The 24,875-nt window shown below is 31.6% G+C and overlaps 1 protein-coding gene across 1 annotated transcript in view; it reads right to left on the bottom strand.

The window, feature by feature from the left end:
* Nucleotides 1–24,875, bottom strand: part of LOC111624673 (nuclear factor related to kappa-B-binding protein-like) — a 60,751-nt gene that overhangs the window by 4,573 nt on the left and 31,303 nt on the right. The window contains exons 9-21 of the mRNA XM_023367582.1: nucleotides 18,376–18,501; nucleotides 16,972–17,075; nucleotides 14,165–14,249; nucleotides 13,537–13,786; nucleotides 12,507–12,597; nucleotides 11,612–11,696; nucleotides 11,160–11,233; nucleotides 3,762–3,976; nucleotides 866–926; nucleotides 605–779; nucleotides 411–514; nucleotides 213–336; nucleotides 62–135 (exon numbers count right to left, since the gene is read on the bottom strand). Coding sequence (XP_023223350.1) covers nucleotides 62–135; nucleotides 213–336; nucleotides 411–514; nucleotides 605–779; nucleotides 866–926; nucleotides 3,762–3,976; nucleotides 11,160–11,233; nucleotides 11,612–11,696; nucleotides 12,507–12,597; nucleotides 13,537–13,786; nucleotides 14,165–14,249; nucleotides 16,972–17,075; nucleotides 18,376–18,501 — 1,568 coding nt within the window. The remainder of the gene's footprint in view (nucleotides 1–61; nucleotides 136–212; nucleotides 337–410; nucleotides 515–604; nucleotides 780–865; nucleotides 927–3,761; nucleotides 3,977–11,159; nucleotides 11,234–11,611; nucleotides 11,697–12,506; nucleotides 12,598–13,536; nucleotides 13,787–14,164; nucleotides 14,250–16,971; nucleotides 17,076–18,375; nucleotides 18,502–24,875) is intronic.

Below are 24,875 nucleotides of genomic sequence, written 5' to 3'. Positions count from 1 at the left end.
TATTGTCTTTTATTTATAAATAAATAAATAATGAATAAATAAACATATTACAAAAACTCACTACTCTTGGTGTTTTGTTTTTTTGTATGGCTTTTTTGGCTTTTGCTGCAGCTGCTTGAGCTTGATGTATTCGTTCTAGATAATTTTATCCGAAAATTTATTATTCATTTTAATTTAAATTTATGTAACTATTTTTATAGTGTTAACTTTACCAAATTCTTCTTCTGTCCTACTTCTGTGAAGATATATCCATAATTTTCTATTGACGTCATATTTTACGCACGGATCTTTTTCATAATGTAGTCGGTCTAAAGCACCGCTTACGACTGTATGAATCTAATTATATATCATTAAATGTGTAATTCTTACGGATGTGGTAATTTAATCATTGATCTCTATGTGAAATTTACCTGTTGGTCACTGGCGGCAGATAAGTACTGAGAATCTTTTAATAATTCACAAATGTCTGATCTCGTACCCTCGCCGTTAGGTAGTCTTGCTGCGGCATCTCTTACTTTGGAAATACATTGAAAATTAAAGGTATTTGTAAAAAGAATTTATTGCAACATTTTCAATTTTTGTAACAAAAAGAAGCATCCGTTACCTAATGAGAGAATGGTGACAAAGGGAGGCCGGTCGGACACTAATAGAGAATGTTCTCTAGCTTTATTTACTCCGCTCTCTTTGCCGTAAACTCCCTTGACTGGTCCAACAACGGATTCATAGCCATGCACCCTGAAGGTGAAAGCTTTGTGAGGGTTCTGGTATCGCACTCGTTCCTAATTTAACAGAAAAAATAAAGGATTCTATTCAATAGATCTTTACTTTTATATTTTTGAGAAATTTGATATATACGAAACAGCACCTGTTCTCGATATAACTGTCTCTCTTCTTCAGAAGTGGGACGTACAGTCCAATCAGTTACACTATTCAAATTTTTCAAAATCATTTATATGAATAAAAATTATGTACATTAATAACTAATTAATTTATTATTAAAATTAGTTTAGAAAGATTCTGTTAATAATATCTAAATCTCAATTTCACATAATGAAATAAAATTCAATAATCCAAAGGTTAATGTTATTAATAAAATGTATAATAAACTAAATATTAAATAATGTTATCAAAAAACTAGGTTATCAAATAAAATGTAATTCACAAGAAGTAACGTGAGGAGTTTGGTAATGCTGCAACTCAACACTGGGTTGGCCGATGCTTGTTGCACCAGCAGCTCATTGCTTTGTAAAGTATGACTCTTAGCATTGGTGAACTCCTTGTGCTACTTCTTGAGGGTTCTACTTTAGTATATAGGATGATCAACTGAAAGTGATCTAAAAGTATCTGGAATGGTTAATTTAAACCACACATGTGCAAGAGAGCAGTGTAGTCATTTTTCTTATCATTCAGTATGACTTTCGTCGACATCTAGCAGCAATCCATATGTCATCACCTGTTTTCATTTGCATATAAATCCGTTTTTATTCTGGCAATTTTTCAAATGTTGAGTGTAATTGAGCAAAGAACATGCATTAAATTTTGTTTTTGAAAACAGAGAATGTGTCAAAGATGAACTATGCTCTGATAGACCATCCACTTTGACTTGAGCAAAGTGTTGTTCATCTGTCAGAGATTTGATGCTTGACAATTGTTAAGAATTAGGGACATTATTGAACACATTCCAGTATTGTTTGGATCTTGTCAAGCAATTTTAAAAGATTATTTGGGCTTGCAGCACATTTAACATTTTCGGGCCAACTCGAGAAGAAATTTTTTCTAAAAATGTGTTTAATTGGCCAAAAAAATGCTTTCTCAAGGTTAAATTATTCTTAAAACACATCATTATGGGTGGGGAAACATAGATCTACATTTCTGACACTTAAACAGCTTGAAAGATGAAGCAAGACTGAAGAGCCACGTCAGTCAAAACTTGAGATTGTGTTGACCATTTTTTTTTATTGTCGTGGTGTTTTGCATCACAAATTCCTTCCGACTGACAAACTGTCAACAAAGAATATCACTTGAGCATTTTTCATCATTTGCCTGAAGAAATTTGTAGAAAACAACCCAATTTGTGGCTAGAAAACTCATAGATTTTGCACTACAATAATGCACTCGTCTTCTGTGAAATTTTGGCAAAAAATTCAACAAATATGGTTCCATTAGTTCTGTATTCACCCAATACGGTACCATGTGACATTTTCCTGTTTCCTCAACTAAAATTTCCACTTCATGGTCACAGTTTTGAGCCAATCAATGCCATAAAACAAAATTTGCTGAGAGTCCCAAAGGGTTTCACAAAAACAACTTTAAATAATTATGTTTTGAGGATTGGATAAAACATTGGCAGTGCATTGCACTGGGAGAGGATTACTTTCACAAGAGCAAAATAAATTTTGATGAATAAATTTAAATCTTATGTTTTATTAAACCATTTCCCGATACTTTTTGATCATGGGTATATTGCAATAACACCAATAGACAATATATGTGTACACAATACACTAGTAGGCTATTAGAGGTTTACATTCCTAGAACAAATGGTTGTTATTTTGGCATTATTATTTATTATTGTTTACTATGACTATATTTTAAAATAATAAAAGTAGAATGCTNTTGTTTTCTTATAAACTTTAACACAATTTTACGTTAATAAAATTGTGTTAAATTTTCAATTAAATTATTGAATTTATTGAATATAAATTTGAAAGTTTTCGGTATAAAATACAATAAAATAACTTATCATATTTTTGTACAATAACTGAAATGTTTGTAAAACCATTGTTATTGGTGTATTACGTATACAGGGTGTCCCAAAACTCTGTTAACTTTTACTAGACTATATTTTAAAATAATAAAAGTAGAATGCTTTTGTGACCATAAAATGATTAACAATGGGGCCAAAATCCATTTTAGTTAAGAATTTTGCATTTAACATGCAGGCAAATGCCTTGTCATCTTACCCTTATTACTGCATAAAAGTACACAATATGTATATTATAATCATTTCTACATAGATCAGTTATATAAAAATAATTTAAAAGCAGCATACATCTCAAAACTGTTATAGATTAGTTTTTACTATTCAAACACTAACATTTTGCAGTATGTGACCATGTTATGGATAGCAGAAATATAATTTTGATACTAATAAAACACTGGTAAATCCCAAAATTTCTTTTAAGTTGTTTTGATATTTTGGAAACAAGTAAATTTGTAATACATAAATTATTACTTATAATGATGGTTAATTACTCCTTCTAGTGATTTTAATCAACATGCCAATCTGCTAAAGTAATGTGTGATTTCCTTAGCACAATATACCGTTTGGCATAAAAAATTTTATAAATCAATTATTATTATTCTGAAAAATCTAAGGCTAATAATATGATTTTACTTAAAATAATTTCTATTGTCATTTTTTCACACTTATGGGTTGTTTTTATGATTGTTCTATTTTTTAAAGATACACCTTTTGATCAGAAACAGAAACATTATCACTGTACAAGCTGTATGGTTTAGGCACTATATTTTAACAAACAAATTTCGATGTACGATTAACCAAAATTACCTGTATAAATATAATCTTAATCAACAATTACCAGCCGGTATGACCTCTACCTCAGCAAGTAAAATGCATTAATAAAGTAGCAAACTTTTTATTTTAAAAGCATATAATTGTACTGTTTATTCTGATGATAAATTTGTTTTTTTTTTTATTTGACATGTGTGAAGATTATGAAAATTATAATTTTGCTTACACTCTTGGTGGTGGTGGGGATCCCTGCGATGACTCCAGCACATCGAGAGACAGATCGTCCTTGTTTTCAAGCCAGTGCTGACAGAGCAGGTTCAACTGTTCTCCCGAATCGCGACCAGCTCCTATCCACTGCCACTGTTGCTGTTTTTCTTTGTAGTCGAGATAAGGAACGAAGTTTTCTGGGAGTATTCCTGTTATGATCAACATTATATTTAATTTTAAATATCTTTTCTTTTTATTTTAATTCAATCAATAAAAAATTTTAATGAAAAAATGGGATAATTTGCAGTCATAAAAAAAAATGTGCATACTTTGGCTATTACTGAGTTAAGTTGCCAATTTGCTTTTCACTTTAATATAAATGAACAAGATTGACTGACATGAGTAAAGAAATAATATTTGAAATAATGTATTATAAGCAATTTTTAAAGTGCCGATTTAAAAAATATTTTTCTTTGCTTATATTTTATTTTGCATTGTTTATCATTAAAAATTAAAAAGTAAACAGAATATAGTAAAATCTCATTTTAATGGATTGCTCCAGCTGCCGAAAATCATCCATTGTTCTGAGAATCTATTATATCACTAACAATGGATTTCTTGCCCACCCAGGAAAATATCCATTATTTGAGCTGTTGATTTTGAAAGTAGGGCAATTTGATTTTGTGAAAAAAATAGTTAAAGCTAATTTTTATTACAAATTAACATAAAATTTATTTTTTTAATCAATTCACAATAAATATCTTATAATGTCAGTATAAATTTGTTACTAGGAATTTGTACCATCAACGATATTTATTGTGTGTTGATTTTGAAAGTGAGGCAAGTCTACTCTAAAGAAAAATATAAAGATATAATGGATTTATTACCCTATGTACTACTGGTTCATCATAAATAGTTTAAAAATTTGCACCATCTAAACTAAGAAATATAATTATATATGTGCAACTTATTACTGAATATTTTCTCTTATTTTATTTACTTTTTCCTATAAAATTAAATTTATTTTCTGTTTTATTGTAGCTTTTCAAAAAAAGAACAAAATTTTGAAATACAATAAATAAGTAAATAAATAAAATATTCAATTTTTTGTTATTATAGTACATCTCATTCAAAGAAAATCAACGTTTTCAACAAATCATTGCTTTTGAAAGTGAGGAAAGTCCATTGACGCATACCAAAACCATGATTTTTTTCACCTAACATGGATAACCATTATTGCATAATAAATTTACATGAAATAAGACCAAACAAATATAAAATAAGTTTATTATTATTATGAATATTTTTAAACCCATTCAAATGCAAACCTTTAAATATCTAGCATTAACATAAAATGGATTTGCCCCACTTTCAAAATCAATGGCTCATTTAACCCTCTACATATAAGAAAAACCTGTATTTGAAATTATTCAGTCTTTTGAGATCTCTATTCTATAGAAACACATGTTACAAGAATTACACACACACAGTATAACGTACTAACAGACATCAGAAACTGTATATAATGTAAGCACAAAAAGAGACAAATTACATATGCTCATTAACACTTCACTTGACTTTGACAAATCAAGCTTGGTTTGTTTGATGCCGCTTTTCTGCCTATCTAATACAACAACCACTTGATATTAGCAGTGCCACGTACAACCCGTTTGTTAATGCTAAAACTCATCAGAAAGGTCTTTGTGACTTGGAAAGACCCAACAGTCTCACTAAATTTTGGCACTATAGTTGAATCAGTGTCAGAATGTTCATTAGGTGGGTTCTTCTCAATCATATTGGCTTATTGACTTTCTTCGTACAATTCTTCAATTTTACATATCCCAGATGTAAGAAGTATATCATTGAACTCTACAAATTCCCAAATATTAACCTAATGCTGAAAAAATTTACAATAGATGGGGCTAGAAAAATTCTGTTATTCTAAATTACAAATCTGCTAAAAATAGGTAAAATTACATTGAGTAAATATTTAATGTAATTTTAAATAATACATCAAGGTTCCAAAAAAATCAATGTAATTTTAAAAATATTTTATATATATTAAAAGTACATTGATTTGATGTGACCTTGAAAAAAAATCTGTTGTTCTGTGATCCATTAAAACAAGATTCTACTAAATAAGTTAATTTATTTTATAAATTGCAAATTATAAATATTCCATTTATGTTTTTAAAAATTAATAATTTTTATAATGACTAATAAAAAATAACTAAACCATAAAAATATTCTTTTGATTTATGTTAAATCATCTTGCAATAANTTTGCTGACCCCTAGGCCTAAATTGCATTAGGTGTGCTCAGCTGCATCAGAGAGCATGGACATTATCACTTGAATACCTCTGTACATCAAAAACACATGGACTCCTATTTTTTACATTTAAATAAATCCTCATTACATTTTTGGATTCCTCATTGTAATTAATGGAAAATGGCAAAGTCAATTCTATAAGCTCATAGAAAGAATGCTAGCAACCATGGAACATCGTACAACAAAATCACGTGATTTGTGCACTATTACTTTGTTGCACACACTCATGCTATGATCTTATTTCTCAAAAGCAAAGTCACGGACCCCCATTTTTTATTATATTTTTTGGATTTCTTGTCACAATTAATAAAAAACAGCAAAGTGTAATCAAAATTGATCAGATTTTGAGAATGAACGCAATTCTGTTAGCCACATAGAAGAGGCTTCACTAATGCTCCGCCTCAAAAATATAAATTAAAAAAAAAAAAAAAAAACACTTCAAATTAATAACTAAGCCTTGGATTTTTATGCATTTGTATATTTTATGTGATTTATGTATTTTATACTTTTCCAAATATTTTTAATGCAAAGAAATTGACAACCGAAGCAGTTAACATGTTGAGTGTTGAGGAATAAAAGATTACAAGAACCTGGACTGAACCTTTTCTTTGGTTTTAAATCCTGAGTAATGTATTTCTTTCTCATTATTTTAGTGTCATTTATTTTGGTGAAAAAAGTGAATTTCCAAAAATTCACTTGTTTCACCAAAATATAAGGCCTCATAGACAATTTTTGCTTACTTGAACCACATGTCCACCATTGGACATTGAACATTGGCAATATAGTAGAGAGATATATTCTTTGCAATGATCTAATGCAAAACTTAACACCAGGTGTTACATGCTATGGGACTAATATTATACTACTGATAAGTGAAATACAGGTATCGCTTGCTTAACACTGTTTTGCTTAATGCGGAATTTGATTAACGCACAAAATTAATTGTGGCAATCCCTTCATGTACATAGAAGTTTTAATTAATCCAGCTTTAACAGCTGTCTTTACTTAACATATATATGGCAAAAGGTGTTGGTGAATTTGCTATTTTGGGTGATTTCTGATATAGATATGTCAGTGATTATATTACATAATTACAGGTAGGCCTCCTACAACGCGATACCTTTACAATGCGTTTTCGGTCCAACGCAGTTGGAAAAATGCGGAAATTTTCTTACAACGCAGTTTATGGTAATTAGAAATGAATTATCTTCGCATTACAGAAAAATCACAACGGATCATGTGATACGAGCCGCAGTTCGGTATACAGAGCTAAAAGTCTTTGAAAAACAGCTGTTTGTCGACGTTGGCGTGTTTTTCCCTTGAAAGTTTCAGGGGAAGACCGGTTTCTAGACAGATGTGCATCAGTTACTGTAAACACTCAAATATATCACTAAATTTTCGATCATTTATACTCTTTCAATAAGTGGGGATTGCAAAAGTGGTCCAAAATACAGTATAAACTTCTATTGGGTGTATATTTTTAACAACATAGTGAAAGGAAGTTATTTTCTGCGATTTTTACTGTCCACAAAACTGACTGAAAAAATTTTAGCCATAACAATGCCGAATGAAAAGAAAGGACCGTCATTAAAAAGGAAATTTATAACTCTTCAAACAAAGATAGAAATTTTGGATTGAATTAAAAATCAAGAGCGAATAGCTAATATTGGTAGGCATTTTAATTTAAATGAGTCGACTATTCGGTCGATTAAGCAATCGGGAGAAAAGATCAGAAATTTGGTCGCATCTGGACCATCTATTCTTGCGAAAAATGTTGCTCGTCTGAGAGCACCTATAATGAAAAAAATGGAACAAGCGCTAATATTATGGGTAGAAGATATGAACAAGAAACAGGCGCCTTTAAATAAAACTGCACTTAAACACAAATCCTTAAAAATATTTGATTATTTAAAACAAATGGGACAGTCTAAGCTGATGAAACCAGTGTTAAATTCGTGGCTAGCAATGGCTGCAGAGCCGGCCCTACCATAGGGCGAACGGAGCAGCCACTCCAGGCGCTAAGTCCTATCAAGCGCCTCAGTGGTAAAGAAAATTAAAGGGTATAAATTAGGGGCAACCAAGGGGGGCGCCATAATAGGATCTCGCTCCATCCTAAAACTTGCCTCAGGCCGGCATTGAATGGCTGGTTTGAAAATTCAAAAAACGCCATTCAAACGCCAAGTTTTTCTCTTTTTAGAACCGAATCCCAGTTTTTGTATTAAGTTGGTGTCTCCTATAACGCGATTTCCCACAATGCGGTATTTTCAAAGAACGTATCTACCGCGTTGTAGGAGGCCTATCTGTATAAAATAATTATGATAAATTTCACAACTATCATAATTATATCTAACATATTACTGCAAATGTGATATTGTATTCTTTGTTTAGAAACTTATTTTAAAACTTTACTTCACATTTTGTTTGCATAAAATCAATCAAAATGTCTGCAGATAAAAAGTATACATAATATGACCAATATACATTTTAAGTTTCATAAAGGATATATACAGTAGAGCGTCGTTTATCTGAATCAATTGGGGACTGGGGTTGTTTGGATAACTTATTTTTCGAATAACCGATTATGTATGAAAAAATATATTAACCTATCCCATGCTAAAATTTTTCTCCGTTGTGTGTTGCTTTGCGTTGAATTTTCATCAATGTTAAGCCTAACGTAAACTTTTTAAAATAATAATCGTGGCTATTGTATCATTAAAAATTATTTCTTTATTTTGTACAAACAAAATAAATATATTGAAAAATATAAAAACAAAAAAACTTATTCTTCAGAAGTTAATCTAGTGTGAGATCTGGAATTTTATTAACTAAAATTTTAATTATTTTACTTATGTTTATATAACAGATTGAAAAAAAAAAAAAAAACAATTTTAGCCGGGAATGTGTAAACCTTCCTGTCATAACCATCAACATTCTATTGTTCTCGCATAACTTGCAGCTCAACTTGCACCAAAGTTTATAGTTAGCATCCAAATTTCGTCACTTGTTTTAGGTCCCTGGAACACCTATAACCTTTATCTTATATGACATCTGATCATGTGACCAATTTCCCCAGCAAAAAGCTACAAAAGACGTTTCCTACCCCCTCTCGGGGGAGTCTCTTAACGAAAGCTGGACCAACGACACCGAGTCGAATCTCTGAACCTGCCGAAATTCCGATCCTCTAACAACGATCCTCGTCCATTGCCAGAGCCACAAACTTTTATATTTGTGCTCATTTGGATCTAAGACACCTTTTATGAGATATTTCGGTGCCTACATGGACTTACTTGTCAAGGAAACCTACAAAGAGGTATGAAAAAGCGAGTAAACTCTCTCTCGAGCTCTTAGGCGGTTTAGCGTCAAGATTTGTGTATAGTTTTGTCAATTTTTATTATTTTAATAAATTCTTGTTTTATTTGTTAAAATGGTAGACTCCTTTACTCGTATATGGCCTTCACCTTATCGTGACCCCAGATACTCTCCCTCCACTCGACCGACATTTGAGAGTCCCAACCCTCGGGACCAGTAATAGTAAATTTAGCCATCTTGACAAGTGAGCAGGTTTTACGACCTGTTGCCCGAACAGGGAGGTGCGATTGACCCCGACCTCCCCAGCAGTTCACACTAGTATCAAAAATGTTCGATTCAGCACAACACACAGTCCTCAGAAAAGCACCACACAAAAGTGCCAGTGCTGCCAGCTAAAACACACACACTAACAAAAAACATATTGGAGTAGCCCAAGACATAGCCAAAGATTGCAGTGCCACAGCACTAGCGAAAATTTAAATTTGCCAACTGGAATTCTTTCAGATAACTGCCATTTTGGATAAACAACGCTCTATTGTAATGCTATAGAAACAGTAAAAAACACTCTTAGTGTATGGGGAAGATGTTCCTAAATGTTGGACATGTCAAATATAATTTTGAAAGTTTTATTTGGGAAATTCTGAACTAAAGGATACGAAATGTACAGGATGCCCAAAAGCTGTCAATAAAGAAAAATTTCAGGAAGAAATTGTTAAATATCAACAAATAACAACTCATGGACTTGGAACAAATCTTTGTGTTTCACCAACACAATGATTGTTCTGCATGCATTAATTCAAATAAACCAAACTGGATCGAGTATAATTTTGTCAGAAAAAAGGTAGGCAGCTCTAAGGTTTCATTTTATTTTTAAATTAGTTACACATTTTTATCACAGAAAACTTTTCTTATGGATGACAAAATTAAAATAAAAATATTTGTTATTAACTCAAAACTTGTTCCAAAGGTGAGTGTTTGGTCAAATACCAAGGTACCACCATATTTGATTAATGCAATAAAATCAAGGGATTAATTAATCAAGGGATACCGGACATATAAGTAATGTCCACTGGTAGGCACATGGCACTAAAGCCAACAATGAAAATAACCACAGGTAATCATTTGGCACTTGCTATGTTATGACATCAACCCACCGCTCTGGGAACTGGGGATCGAATCTGAACGTACCAAACCCAGGAGTTTTCATGGGCAGTCTATTCCAGATATTTCAGGTCTCATTCCTCGCAGACCCACCAATGGCCAAGCAGTTCCATTCCCTGAACACTGGGAGTTTGTTCACAAGTTTGTGTCTGGCCAGGACGGGCCAGCCACATGGAGTTTTCTAGGTTTTCTCCACATCTGTAATGCCTGAATAGGAGCCAGTTACCCTTAAAAAGACCTCCTGGAAAGCATACTCTCTAGGCAGATTGCCCAAGTGTTGCACTGCCATAACTTAACTAAACAAACAAACAAACATTCCTCACTGTGGATCCTGCAAAATCTAAGACAGCTATGGAAAGAAAAGCCTTCTTAGCACCCACAGGACAAAGAGTAAACAAAAATGCAAATAATTACGTAAATGCAGTTTATATCTATTTAATTTTAAAATAGTTTACTGTAAAGTTATTCATATAATAATAGAGGAACTAGAAATAAAATTTGGATCTATACAAATGAAAACAAAAACTAACTTTTATATACCTTCAGAATTGTTTAGGCTTTACATAAAGATAAACTAAGAAAATATATTTGTTTTCTAGCAATGTTTGAATAAAATACAATATTTCTATAGTAAAACAGAGNTTTCTTTTCCATACCATCCTGGCATTTTAACTTTTTCTTTGGAAATAAGTCTATTATAAAAGTAAACAAACTAATTAATAAACTTCATAATTATATTTGCCTAAAATATTTTGTAATTAATTAATTAATTAATTAATAGATTATGTGCTATTTAAATGTTGCATAAATTATATTTATTTTATTTTATTATTATATATTTTTAAAACATGAATCTATATGTTTGTGATTTGTAGAAAATGAAACCAAATTCATTCATATAAAGTATAAATTCTACCTCTTATTAAGGTTATCAGAATTTGGATATTGGGAAAAAATTAGATATGTACTGTACATTTATAAAAAATGGAATATAAGTTTGCAGATTTCAATATTCAAAATTTAATAAAGCTCATGAGACATTTCAATGACAGATAAATGCTAATAATTACCTTTACCAATAAAACGCTTTATACAATTTGTACGGGCAATTATGTCATCAAGCGAGATGTTGGAAGTATCCAATTCGGGATGATCCTAAAACGAAATCAGTTTAAGCATTAATCAGGAGGTTTAATAAGAATTATAGCGTAACAGAAATATGGGAAAATTATGCTAATATGAATTAATTACTAATATAATAGTACCTCATACTTCAAATGACTAACTTCAAAATATTTGAGTTCAAACAATAAATTCGACAAAAATTTTCTTTGGAGTTTGCACAATGCTTCTCAAAGTACAAATTAAATGTGCAGTGAAAAAATGCACTCAAAGCATAAAATAAGCTTCTGAACTAAGAATCCAGGAGAGACCATGAAATCAGATATTTCTGTATTGTAAAACAGGCATGCTGGTTAATTCCAGGGAATGCCAGCATGCCAGTTTAAATGAGGTTATATATCCCTCTCTAGAGGGTGCATTCAAAAAATGAACAAGTTACTTCGTGTAAAAATAAATGATTTTTTATTCTAAAACTGTGAAACTATCACTGTTAGATCAAAAACTATAATTATATGTTTAATGTTTTCATTTTGTCTTCTTTCTAACAATGTAAAATACTCATGGAATGACAAAAGTGTTTTTTTTGTTTTTTTTATTTTAATTTGATTAAAAAATGCAAAAATAAACATGCTAGTTTTGTTAGATCTGATTAATTTTATTTTTTAGTCACAGTTTAACTGGCCTACCGGTAACCCAGAGTTTCTGACAAGCTGGTATCCCCTGGTTGGTCATTCCACAAAAATACAATAAGAGAATGAATAATTTTCAAAATATCATACTTTCAACAACAATATATTGTATAAAACTTTGTACTTTAAATTATTATTAATATTATATAAATACCTTTGATGCAGACATTTTCTGTTCTGGTGTTTCATAAAACAAATTTCTAACTAGAGAGAAGAAGCAACTGGGGTAAGTAGGAGTAGCCGACCTAAAGTAAACACACACTTCATATTTATCATATGTACAAACAAAAATTATGTCATTATTCAAATATAATTCAAATAATCAAATTTTATTTTAAAAATTTTAATTCCAAACTAATTATTTTTGTTGTTGATAATACACTAATACATATAAATTACAATTAAGTACTTAAGTAAAAAGTTTGAACTATTTGAAATATTTACTCACATATAAGACGACCTCGCTTATAGAACAAGATGTGACTTTAAAGATCAAAATAAAGAAAATTAGATTTATTAATACAATTCTAATTTTATTTCATGTAATCACAAGTAAAATATCAAATGAATGTAAATGCACACATTATCCAGCAAAAATTACTGGCATTTTAAACCTTAAGGAAAAACCTTGTAAAATCGACAACATAATTTGTTCATGTAAAACTGGACAATCCGGAACCTTTTTTTGCCAATTCTTAAACAGTCAAATCCACTCTCTGTCGATTACACTTATGAGTTTCTCCGAATTCTGATTTCCAAGTAATCATCTGTTTTCATGTGGGAATGGATTAAAACATAAATTGTGCTCCTGTGTGATTTTGTAATTTCAATTTGGAATTCAATTCAATTCAAAAGCTTTGATTTTCCTATTGCTATTCATCTTTACTCCTGACAATATACAAGAATGATTCAAACGACATAGATAAAATACTTTTGTTTTAAAATACATGACGATATGCATCTGGTAAAAAATGCAAATATGCAGTTCATAAAAATTAATTGCAAAATGCAAAGAATCTTTCGCTTGTCACCTAGGAATTTGAAGCTGTGATAAATGAATAAAAACCTCATCTTATATGTGAGTAAATATGGTAATTCTTAGTCCTTATAAGCTTATAATGATTAAAACAATTTATATTTTAATCTATTAACTACAAAAAAAAAGTTTACAGTTTATCAAATACCTCGGCGGTCCAGACTGAAGCCCCTCTCCGTCACTTCCAACGTCCACGTCCACATCATCTAGAGCGGCATCTCCACTCATAAGAGTGGTAAGTCCCACGCCATGAGACGTCCCCAACATGTTTTCATCTCCAATCGATTGCAACTGAGAATGCGAAGGTGAAAGTTGCATATCACCCACTCCCACTCCCAACAATTTCTGTTTCTTTTCCATACCATCCTGGCATTTTAACTTTTTCTTTGGAAATAAGTCTATTATAAAAGTAAACAAACTAATTAATAAACTTCATAATTATATTTGCCTAAAATATTTTGTAATTAATTAATTAATTAATTAATAGATTATGTGCTATTTAAATGTTGCATAAATTATATTTATTTTATTTTATTATTATATATTTTTAAAACATGAATCTATATGTTTGTGATTTGTAGAAAATGAAACCAAATTCATTCATATAAAGTATAAATTCTACCTCTTATTAAGGTTATCAGAATTTGGATATTGGGAAAAAATTAGATATGTACTGTACATTTATAAAAAATGGAATATAAGTTTGCAGATTTCAATATTCAAAATTTAATAAAGCTCATGAGACATTTCAATGACAGATAAATGCTAATAATTACCTTTACCAATAAAACGCTTTATACAATTTGTACGGGCAATTATGTCATCAAGCGAGATGTTGGAAGTATCCAATTCGGGATGATCCTAAAACGAAATCAGTTTAAGCATTAATCAGGAGGTTTAATAAGAATTATAGCGTAACAGAAATATGGGAAAATTATGCTAATATGAATTAATTACTAATATAATAGTACCTCATACTTCAAATGACTAACTTCAAAATATTTGAGTTCAAACAATAAATTCGACAAAAATTTTCTTTGGAGTTTGCACAATGCTTCAAAGTACAAATTAAATGTGCAGTGAAAAAATGCACTCAAAGCATAAAATAAGCTTCTGAACTAAGAATACAATCTCAAATTGGCAGAGGTTACTCTGGAAAATCTTAAAATATTGCCACCATTTCACCAGTTTTAAATTTTTTTTCACCACCAATTTTACTTACTAATTAATGCAGGTGCTGGTAGCCTTATCAGTGTGTCTTCTGGGAAGCAAAAGTAACATTTTAAACTGTCACAAGGAGAGGGTCAAACATTCAGGTCTCCAATGTGAACAAAACTTGGTGAGCACATAGCCTTAAACACAGTTCCTTGTCCAAGTAAGAGGACCCACTTTTCAAGTATGTCCAACATTTTTCATTTGAATCAGAGTGCAGACCATCTGGCCATCCCCTTGTTAGCAATAGGAATCATTTTTGAATAATTTTTTAATGAATAATTCTGAACACATTTGATTACAATGTTTAAACAATATTTCACAAGTTTTGTCGTGTTAAAATTTTTCTTTTACTCTACTGAAAAAAAAATCAAAGTGAAAAAAGTCATCCCAAAAAATGACCCAAAATTTCTGTCAGTTGATAAAAAAATCCAATCTGAAAACACTGGGTGGCATTGCACAAAACTGCCTTCTGTTCTCAATGTCACTTCCTACTTTCCTTCCTGAACTTGCCACGTGACGTCATGAAATTGCTAGTTGTAGGGTACACGAGAACCCATTGTATGGAAGCTCAACATTTTGTTGTTTTTCCCGAAGTATGATTTGTGATTTGATTTCACACTGATGCCAAAACAAGTGGACTATGATTTTATTGCCATTATTATATTTTTATCACCACTTTAATAAAAATATCAGCAAGCAGGATTTTCCCGCTATGAAGAGCAACCCTCGAATTAGCAATAACGTGTTAAATTTCACAACTGTTATAATTATCATACATTTATGTTAAGTAACAAAACCTGGTAAAAAAGATACAAGAACTTTCTTTTCAACTCAATATCACCATTACTTATTAATCATGGCATCCAAAAAGTGTGTAAAAGCAAGGAAATATAACAAGTAAGAGGAGGGCTGTAATAATGACAATTGAAATGAAAAAGGAACTTGTCACAAAACATAAAAGCAGTACACATGGGACGGATCTGGCAGCCATGTTTAAGATGCCGAAGTCAATTGTGTGTGAACAGTAAATGCAAATTTCATTTCAATATATGGTATTTACATATTTTATCTATTTTATTTGTGTTTTAATTTATTATTAGTGCATTTAATTGCATTATTTTCACCTTAAATTATGTGTATTTGATGTTTTATGTTTAACAAAATGAATATTGTTTAGGGTCTGGGAACTAATTAATTCTTTTCCCATTATTTTTAATGGAAAAATAAATTAAGATATTTTAACTATTGTTAAATTCAATAAAAATGAGATTTTAAAATTCTACACATCTACTGACTATGGTATAAACCTATGCTTGTTACTTTTTATTATGTACCAGTATATATAATACTTAAAGTTTGATATAAAAAAATTCTTTTATTACAATTGCAAAAACTATTCACTATATTTTGAATATTACATATATAAATAAACTATGCTTTGTAGCTCTATGAATGGTATTTCTATTGTTTAATTATTTATGAAATAGCCAGATAGCCATAAACAAATTAATAATTCTATTTATGAACAGAAAAAGTTTTTAACTTATCTATAGAAGAAAATTATACAAAAACTATTAATATAGTAGTTTAAATTACAAAGATTACAAAGAACTTATAAGTTAATGATAATCATAAATTGACATATAATGCAATATTTGATTGAAATGTACTATAAAATGTCAGTGCTAAACTATATATAATACTATTATTAAACTGCAAATTAGATACATCCTTTGTCAGAAAAGTTCCAGGACAAAACTTGTAAAAAATAGAAAATTACAATTACCAAGTAATGATCCTAGCTCCTGGCAAAGTAGTTCTCTCAGCTATCTATACACAATCGCCAACATTTCTTGCGATATTATGACGAAACGTCCCTTTCAGTTGCAACCCTTTGTCAGAAAAGTGTGATTTTTCTTGTTTCTGCAAGTGAAAAAGCTACTGACATTTCATCAAGATATTGCAGACATCCAATGGACTGTGACAAATGAGCTAATAAGCATCACACTTGAAGCTTTCTCTGCTTGCCTCCAAGACCTCCAGAAACATTGGCAATTGTGTATAAGTAGCTGAGGGGACTATTTTGCCAGGAGCTAGGATCATTACTTGGTAATTGCAATTTTCTATTTTTAACAAATTTTATCCTGGAACTTTTCTGACAAGTGGTGTATTTGATTCAATAGTTATAATTACTTTTGCTCCAGAATATTTAGATTTATTATCACTTACACTTGAATGAAACTGTTATTGATTGCATAACTCAGTAAAAACAGTAAGATTTTATGGAAGCATGCATATCTCACAGAAAACATTCTTGAAATCTAATTTTTTCCACAAAACAATATAATAATTTAAAAGAAAACATTACCTCTTTTTCTTCTCTCCTACGTTTATGCCTCAGTAGCATTTCTCTATATCTTTCTTCTGTCATCTCAAACATAGCCAAAGAATGATTTAGAGGTTTATTAGGTCCTATAAAAAATAATATTCCTTAAAAGCTTATTTCACTTATTTACATACAATCAAAATTATATACTAATTTTTAATTATCATTGCATTGTTATGCATTGTTAGTATTTATTTTCCTGCTTTATATAATCATTTTTATTAAAACAACAAAAAGAAATTAATTATGCTAAATCAGTTTACCATTTTTTTTCCAATATTCAACATGTTTCTTATACTTCAATTATTTAAATTTTCCAATTTATATTTGTGTTAAATGTGTGAGATCTAGAATTAAGGGGGGAGTCAATTTTAAAGAAATTAGAGAAAAAAAAAAAGATCAATTTAAGTTTTAAATAGAAATTTAAAAACTTTAATGAATTTATTTGAAAAACAGATGTCAAGTACTTTCGTTATAGAGAGGAAGTTGATTTCCTTTCCTTCGGCCGACTCATGAGATGAGTCAAAAATGCAGCCTTTGCACACGTTACTGGGCCTTCTGAGGAGGCCGATATAAAAGAGATTTTTCCTGTCATTCAGGGCAGTTCATCAGAGGTTCAACAAGACCTGAATTCGTCATACAAATTATGGAAGTTCATCGGAAGCAGTACTGACCATACAATTGATAGCAGTGCACCATACAAATGAGTGCTGTTTCTACCTAACAGAATTAACCATACGAAGTGCTATACATCCATAGAAGACCCTCCTCTCATACATGAAAATATTGGAAAGAGAAAAGAATTATTTAAGGTAGTATAACCTGTAGAAATATTGTAAACTCTCTCTGTGAGATACGTAGAAATAAGGTAGAGATAAGGTAGATAGTTCGACCTATCAGAATAGTTCCATGTAATTGCTTCTTCAGAGAAATTGTATTTGGTTTGACCATTTATCTATATTTATCCATTTATTCATTATATTAAATGTTATTGTTTGATTTATAATACAATCTCCTTAATGAGTGAATTTTACGCCTCTGTAATCCCTATGTACATTCGATATTACTATTTTACATGTGATAGCATGCGACATTGACTATCTGGTGTCGGGAGCCTGACAAGGAAATAAGATCTTGCGATCGTAAGTCTCTGCCCTCTTTTCCTCACTCCAACCATAAGTCTCTCCAACACTCAGAGTAATAGCCATCTTTGTAGACAACCGAGAACTGATCCAACAATCAGTAACCGAATAAGTGGTGTCAAATCACAGTATTCTATACCCCCGGTTGACTCACAAATGTAATTACATTATTTATTGGATAAAAATGTTTATTTTTCTGCAGCTTATTTATGTCTTTGGCATATAAGAATTTTTGTCTTCTTACCACCATCATGAAACCCTGGAGCAGGAGTTACAGTAGATACAACTCTATGCATATCGGGACTTAAAGATGCTTCGAGACTCTGAACTTGTTTCTTCAATTTGCGTGTCAGTTTTGGAGGGCTACCTTCTAAATAAATAAATGAAAAAAGGTAATATATAAAAATAAATTATTCAAAATTACTCTTACAAAATTTTAAAATTTTTTGTGCATTTATACAATTATTCTTGCTAAAATTTCTTATTTCCATATATTTAAATTTCAAATTAAATAAATCTCACAGTAATTAAGATATATTCATTGTCAAATTTTATCATGTATTAATGTATTAATTAAAAAACAAAAAATAAATAATAATAACTCTCCCGTGGTCACGACCTGGTCATAGTGGGAGAGACCAGTAATTTTACTGATCCATAAGGCAATGCAATGCAGGCTGGAGCACAAGCTCCTAGTAGGGACACCCATGCCAGTAAGGTCTATGAAGAGAAATGAAGCTGAGTGACCACACCTACATTCTGTAAAATTTTTAATCATGGTAGTAACCAGATCTAACAAGGGGACCTTGTGGTCTCGGAAATTCAGTTTGGGATGAGACTTTGCATGTTAGTGGTATATCTCAAGGGTGTCCACCCAGAAGAATTGTAAAGCGCACTAGCCATAAGATTCTGAGAAAAAGAGGCTCTAAAGTTTTAAGTGCAGCTCATATACTGATTGATTTTACACTATGGCAGCACAGCAAAATGGCTGAGTCTGTAGCAAACTCGCTTGCCACATGGGCAATCTAGGTTCGATCCTACCTTTGGCAAAACTTTTTTTTTCTTTTTTTTTAATTGTTTTAAAAATTGTAACAACTTTTAAATAAAGTTAATGACCTAAAAATAGTGACGTAACGAATATTTGGTTACTATTCGGTATTCGGCCAAATACAGAATATTTACTCACTATTCAGCTGAATACCGAATACCTAAAATCCGGAGTAAGAAATAACAAAAACACAGTAAATTAATCATTTTGGTATTTAGATTTAATGTTATTGGGTTAGTGTTATTTGTTTATATTTATTTATAACTTATAAAACATGCACATGCACAAAATAAAAAAGAACATAATATTAGTCACATGTATTCACAATTTATAATTACAATGGTCAGCACATGTACACACCTATTCGTTCGAGAATCGTCGCACATCTGAGAGTCCGACCCTGCCTATCCTTCTTTTTAAGTGATCGTCTTTCCTCTTCCCTTTCTCTTTCCTCTATCGCTCTAGTCCACATACGTGCATCATCATAATACGCGCTCACGATACTTTCGATTCGTCACTTTTCCATCGTAGATTTCCCATTTTACAATTACGTGACTCATAGCCTGGTGATAATGGAGAAAAGAGACAGATAGGACATCGGTATAAGTCACAGTTACAATTTCACAGATTCGAGACAGATTGGTAGCCCGAACGGCCCAGGCTTTCGCCCGTGCACGCTAAGTGATTTTCATTACAAGCATTTAGCTTTCTGAAGTCTATGAGAACAATTATTTGGCATTGACGGCCGCGAATTTCGCACCAATAAGCTGCCTCGACTTGTTCGATTATATCCTGGATTATATTATCAACTCAATTTCATGTTAATTTTCACATTTTTGCGGTCCTTCTCTGTGTTTTTTTTTTTTTTGTTATTTACACATGTAGGTCATTTCATTGTTATCCACATTTGATATCATCATTTATCACATACTGCCATGACGCTCTTGTCTGTTTGCTACAACTGACAAGAATTAACGCGATTGGCAAAGCATAGTGACAGCAGGCCAATAGAAAGCAGGGTCCTTGCCATAATGCAGTTTGCGTGCCAATTTTCGTAGTGTGTTAATGAAGCCGAATAGTTTGGCCGAATATTCAGCTATTCAGCCAAGCTCCTGGCCGAATATTTGGTATTCGGCCTGAGATGGTATATACTATTCGTTACAATCTTTAGGTAGTGACCTAAAAATATTATCAATTAAATCATAAATAATTTTATTTTATTTATTAAATGACTCTTACAGCTAATTAAAATGTGAATTAAAGATAATATTTTATTTTTAAAAAGTTGAATAATTTCAAATGCATTTTTAATGGAGGTAAATTAAAACTTTAATTACTATTGTCATTAAAAAGTTATTACACATTTTAAGATATTATAAGCTGTGGAAAGGTTAAAAATATTTGTTTTAAATTTGAAGAATTTTTCAATTCCTTGTTATCTTCAACTGATGAACTTAAGATGATAGGTCAGAAAGTTATGTGAAAGCGTCACTTTTGCTGCTGACTTGAGAAAACTCACTGAATGATTAGCTCCCAGGTGTGAAAGTTGTCAGTTATCCGACAAAATGATATTGTTAGGAAGTTAGGTTATGATTTAACTTGTAAGTAAGTAAACAGATTACGTAGTGCGTCTCACACGATATATACAGGTTTACTACCCTTATTCCTCTAGAAACTCACAAGTCAAACTAATGTGCCGGTTCATTCTTGACTTTCGCAAGATTGGAGCATTCTGTACTGCAAAATATTATCAAAATTTTTAAATATTGTGAATTGAAAATGTCTATTAATGAAGAAATTGACAGTATCAGAAGCTGCAGATGAAATCAGTCAAGATTCATTATACAGTGAAATGTCGAAGTTCAGGTTAAAAGATGCAGTCATTTATTACAAAAGCTTGCTTGCTGAAAATAATTTGATTACATCGGAATCTTCAACTTCAATTTCTCATGAAGGAATGTTGATGGGTGAAGAAATTTACGAACATACTATGGAAATATTGCAAAAAAAAGAATGTATCCAGTTAAAAAAGAAGGGACTATTTATCCCAATGGGAAGAAGAAATAAAAAAATTGAGGAAATCAATTTGATAAGTATGTAACAATCAATTCCTGGATACGTGATCATTTTGTTGAAACCCAAGAGAATTATCAACAAGTGACTACTCGAAATTTACAACAGTGGGTTTTTGTTTTCAATGTTTTTACGATAATTATCATTCTGGTGCTTGTATGTAAAATAAAAAATTGACAAATAAAGACAATATTGTAAAAATTTTTTATATAAATAAAATTATTTATATATATTTTATATTACTGAATATAATTTATATTAAAAATATATAAATAAAATAATAACATATATATTAAATAAAACCCTACCTGAAAATTTGTTAAAGTGGTAATTAAAGTTTTTAATTTACCTCCATTAAAAATGCATTTGAAATTATTCAACTTTTTAAAAATAAAATATTATTTTTAATTCACATTTTAATTAGTTGTAACAGTCATTTCATAAATAAAATAAAATTATTTATGATTTAATTGATAATATTTTTAGGTCATTAACTTTATTTAAAAGTTGTTGCAATTTTTAAAACAATTAAAAAGAAAAAAAAAAGTTTGCCGAAGGTAGGATCGAACCTAGATCGTCCGCATGGCAAGCGAGTTTACTACAGACTCAGCCATTTCGCTGTGCTGCCATAGTGTAATATTGATCAGTATATGAGCTGTGCTTAAAACTTTAGAGCCTTTTTTTGTTGGAATCTTATGGATAGTGCGCTTCACAATTCTTCTGGATGGATACCCTTGAGGTATACTAACCTGAAAGTCTCATCCCGAACTGAATTTCTGAGACCGTAAGGTCCCCCTGTAAGTATGATACCAGCTCGGATGTCACCTGGGTTAACAAGGTCCACATTCATGGATTAGGCAATGGCTCATGTTCAAAAAATAAGCCACATTTTCCCTTGGTTACTGGTGGCAAAAGCAGTGTCGGCCCAAGCATGGCTACTGCAATGCCCTCAACAGATGTGAGGAATCAACCTAGCCTTGGTATTTCTGTGGCAATGCATTCACAGACCAGAAAGGATGGAAAACCACATCAACGGATGAAATGGACAATAGAAATGAACGAGCTTATCATCTGTACTTACTACACCATCACAAAACTTAAAACAAACATGACAGCGTATAGACAACAACTACACCATAGATTAACACAACAATATCCTCACCTCACTGTCACTGAACAAAGGATTGTCAATCAAAAAAGAACAATTATACACAACAACCTTATCCCACAACCAACACTTGAACCTATTAAACAACAGGTTGCTGATCAAATACATCAACAGACAGAAACATTTAATATTATTAATGAAGATCACGTAACCTGTCAGGATAATCCAGCAACAAACATTGATAATAGCACATGTACAACTACCACTAATGATACTACAGGCACTTCCCCATCCACCACTGATAACAGATATAGATTTAGTTAATACACTCTCACTTATATTTTAGGAAGCACTCACTAAATATACAGATACAGATTCTACACAGACCACGAATACCGAAAATCAACATGTCAAAGGTAGTAGGAAAAACACTAAATTATGTAAACACTCACTTACTACCACATTATATCCATTTAATTTCTACACTGTCAGACATTCATACATTAGTTTATGCTGGGGCAGTCATAGTAGTGACACACCATGGACTGAAAATACATTTGCAAACAGATTCACACAAAACACAATTCTATCACAAGCCTGCCTGGGCAGAGAAGAATAGAAACACAAATAAATGACATTAGACAAAAATTAGGCAGGCTTGCACAATATACTATAAACAACATAACACACAAATTAAAGAAACAACTCAAAAACATTTTCAAAAAAAATCAAAGCACACACAAAACATGAATATCACAACATACACATTACAAAATACATTGATACACTAAAATAAAATAAACTTTTACAGACAAATTAGTACCAAAACAAACATTGATACACAGAACAGTGGCACATCAACAGAAGAAGAATTCACAACTTATTGGTCTTCTCTTTGGTCCAATGCTGTTACACACAATGCTGATGCAGGCTGGATCGAGGAGGAGAACAGAAACTTGCACAACATACCAACTATGCCCTGTGTTGAAATAAACGTATACGACATCCACTATGCTGTTAACAGAACACACAACTGGAAGACACCTGGTGTAGACAACATTCACAATTTCTGGTACAAAAAGTTTACATCACTGCACCAGGAACTAGCTAAACATCTAACACACATCATCATCAATCCACAAGACATGCCAAAATTTCTTACTCAGGGCATCACCTACATGAAACCTAAAAACAACACCACCACAGACCCCACACAATACAGACCAATTACATGTCTTCCAACACTACAAATTATTGACATCCTGTATCACAAACAAAATATACAAACATGTTGAAGAACACGACATTCTTACAAAACAACAAAAAGGTTGTCATAGAAATCACAGGGGATGCAAAGAACAGTTACTCATAGGTTCAGTCATTCTGCAGCAAGCAAACGAACAACACAGAAACATACACATGGCATATATAGACTACAGGAAAGCATTCGACGGGATTCCACACAGTTGGCTGCTACACATTTTACACATGTACAAAATTCATCCATCACTCATTGCATTCTTCGAAAACACTATGCAGCACTGGAGAACAACACTACATCTCAGGGTTAGTAACACTTCCTTAAAAACAAGTGAAATATTCATTAGGCGAGGAATTTTTCAAGGAGATTCCTTGAGTCCTCTCTGGTTCTGCCTAGCCCTGAACCCATTATCCAACATGTTAAACAACATGCAATATGGCTACAATATCAGACATGAAAAAACACAACACAGTTTACACTGTCACATCTTATGTACATGGACGACATAAAACTTTATGCATCCACACAGAAACAACTTCAGCAGCTCCTACAAATCACACATTCATACACCAAGGACATACAAATGAGTTTGGCCTAGACAAATGCAAAAAACTTCACATAGAAAAAGGAATGCTGAAGAAAGAAGATTTTGCACTTGAAAATGGAGACGTTATTGAATCCACGGAAAATGGCGAGTTCTACAAGTATTTAGGATTCCAACAGGCCAAACTAACAGAACATACACAAATAAAGCAAAGATTAATTAAAAAATACCAAAGTAGGTTGAATGCTATCCTCAGAACACAGTTAAAGCAATAAACACATATGTCATCCCAGTACTCACATACTCTTTTGAAGTTATACATTGGACTCACACAGATCTTGAGCAACTCCAAAGGAAAACAAGAACAACACTTACTAAGCATAAACAACATCATCCTAAATCCGCCACAGAAAGATTAACCCTTCCACGTAAAGAAGGCGGACGTGGCCTGATTGACATAGTTAACCTTCACTACAAACAAATACAGTCACTGCGAGAGTTTTTCTACAAGAAACAAGAAACATCACAGTTACATAAAGCAGTAACTCTAGCAGACTCAAATAACACACCATTAAACTTACACTCACAACATACAGACATGACACAACATATAAAAAGCATAGACAACATTAAGCAATCATGGGCTCAAAAGGCTCTCCATGGCAGGCATCCTTACGACCTGGCCCAGGATTTTGTTGACAAAACTGCGT

Source organism: Centruroides sculpturatus, unplaced genomic scaffold (assembly GCF_000671375.1).
Source record: "Centruroides sculpturatus isolate CEXI.00-Female unplaced genomic scaffold, Cexi_2.0 scaffold263, whole genome shotgun sequence".
NCBI classification, from domain to species: domain Eukaryota; kingdom Metazoa; phylum Arthropoda; class Arachnida; order Scorpiones; family Buthidae; genus Centruroides; species Centruroides sculpturatus.
Note: the sequence above shows the minus strand (reverse complement) of the source record. Positions and strands in the feature narration are given on the sequence as shown.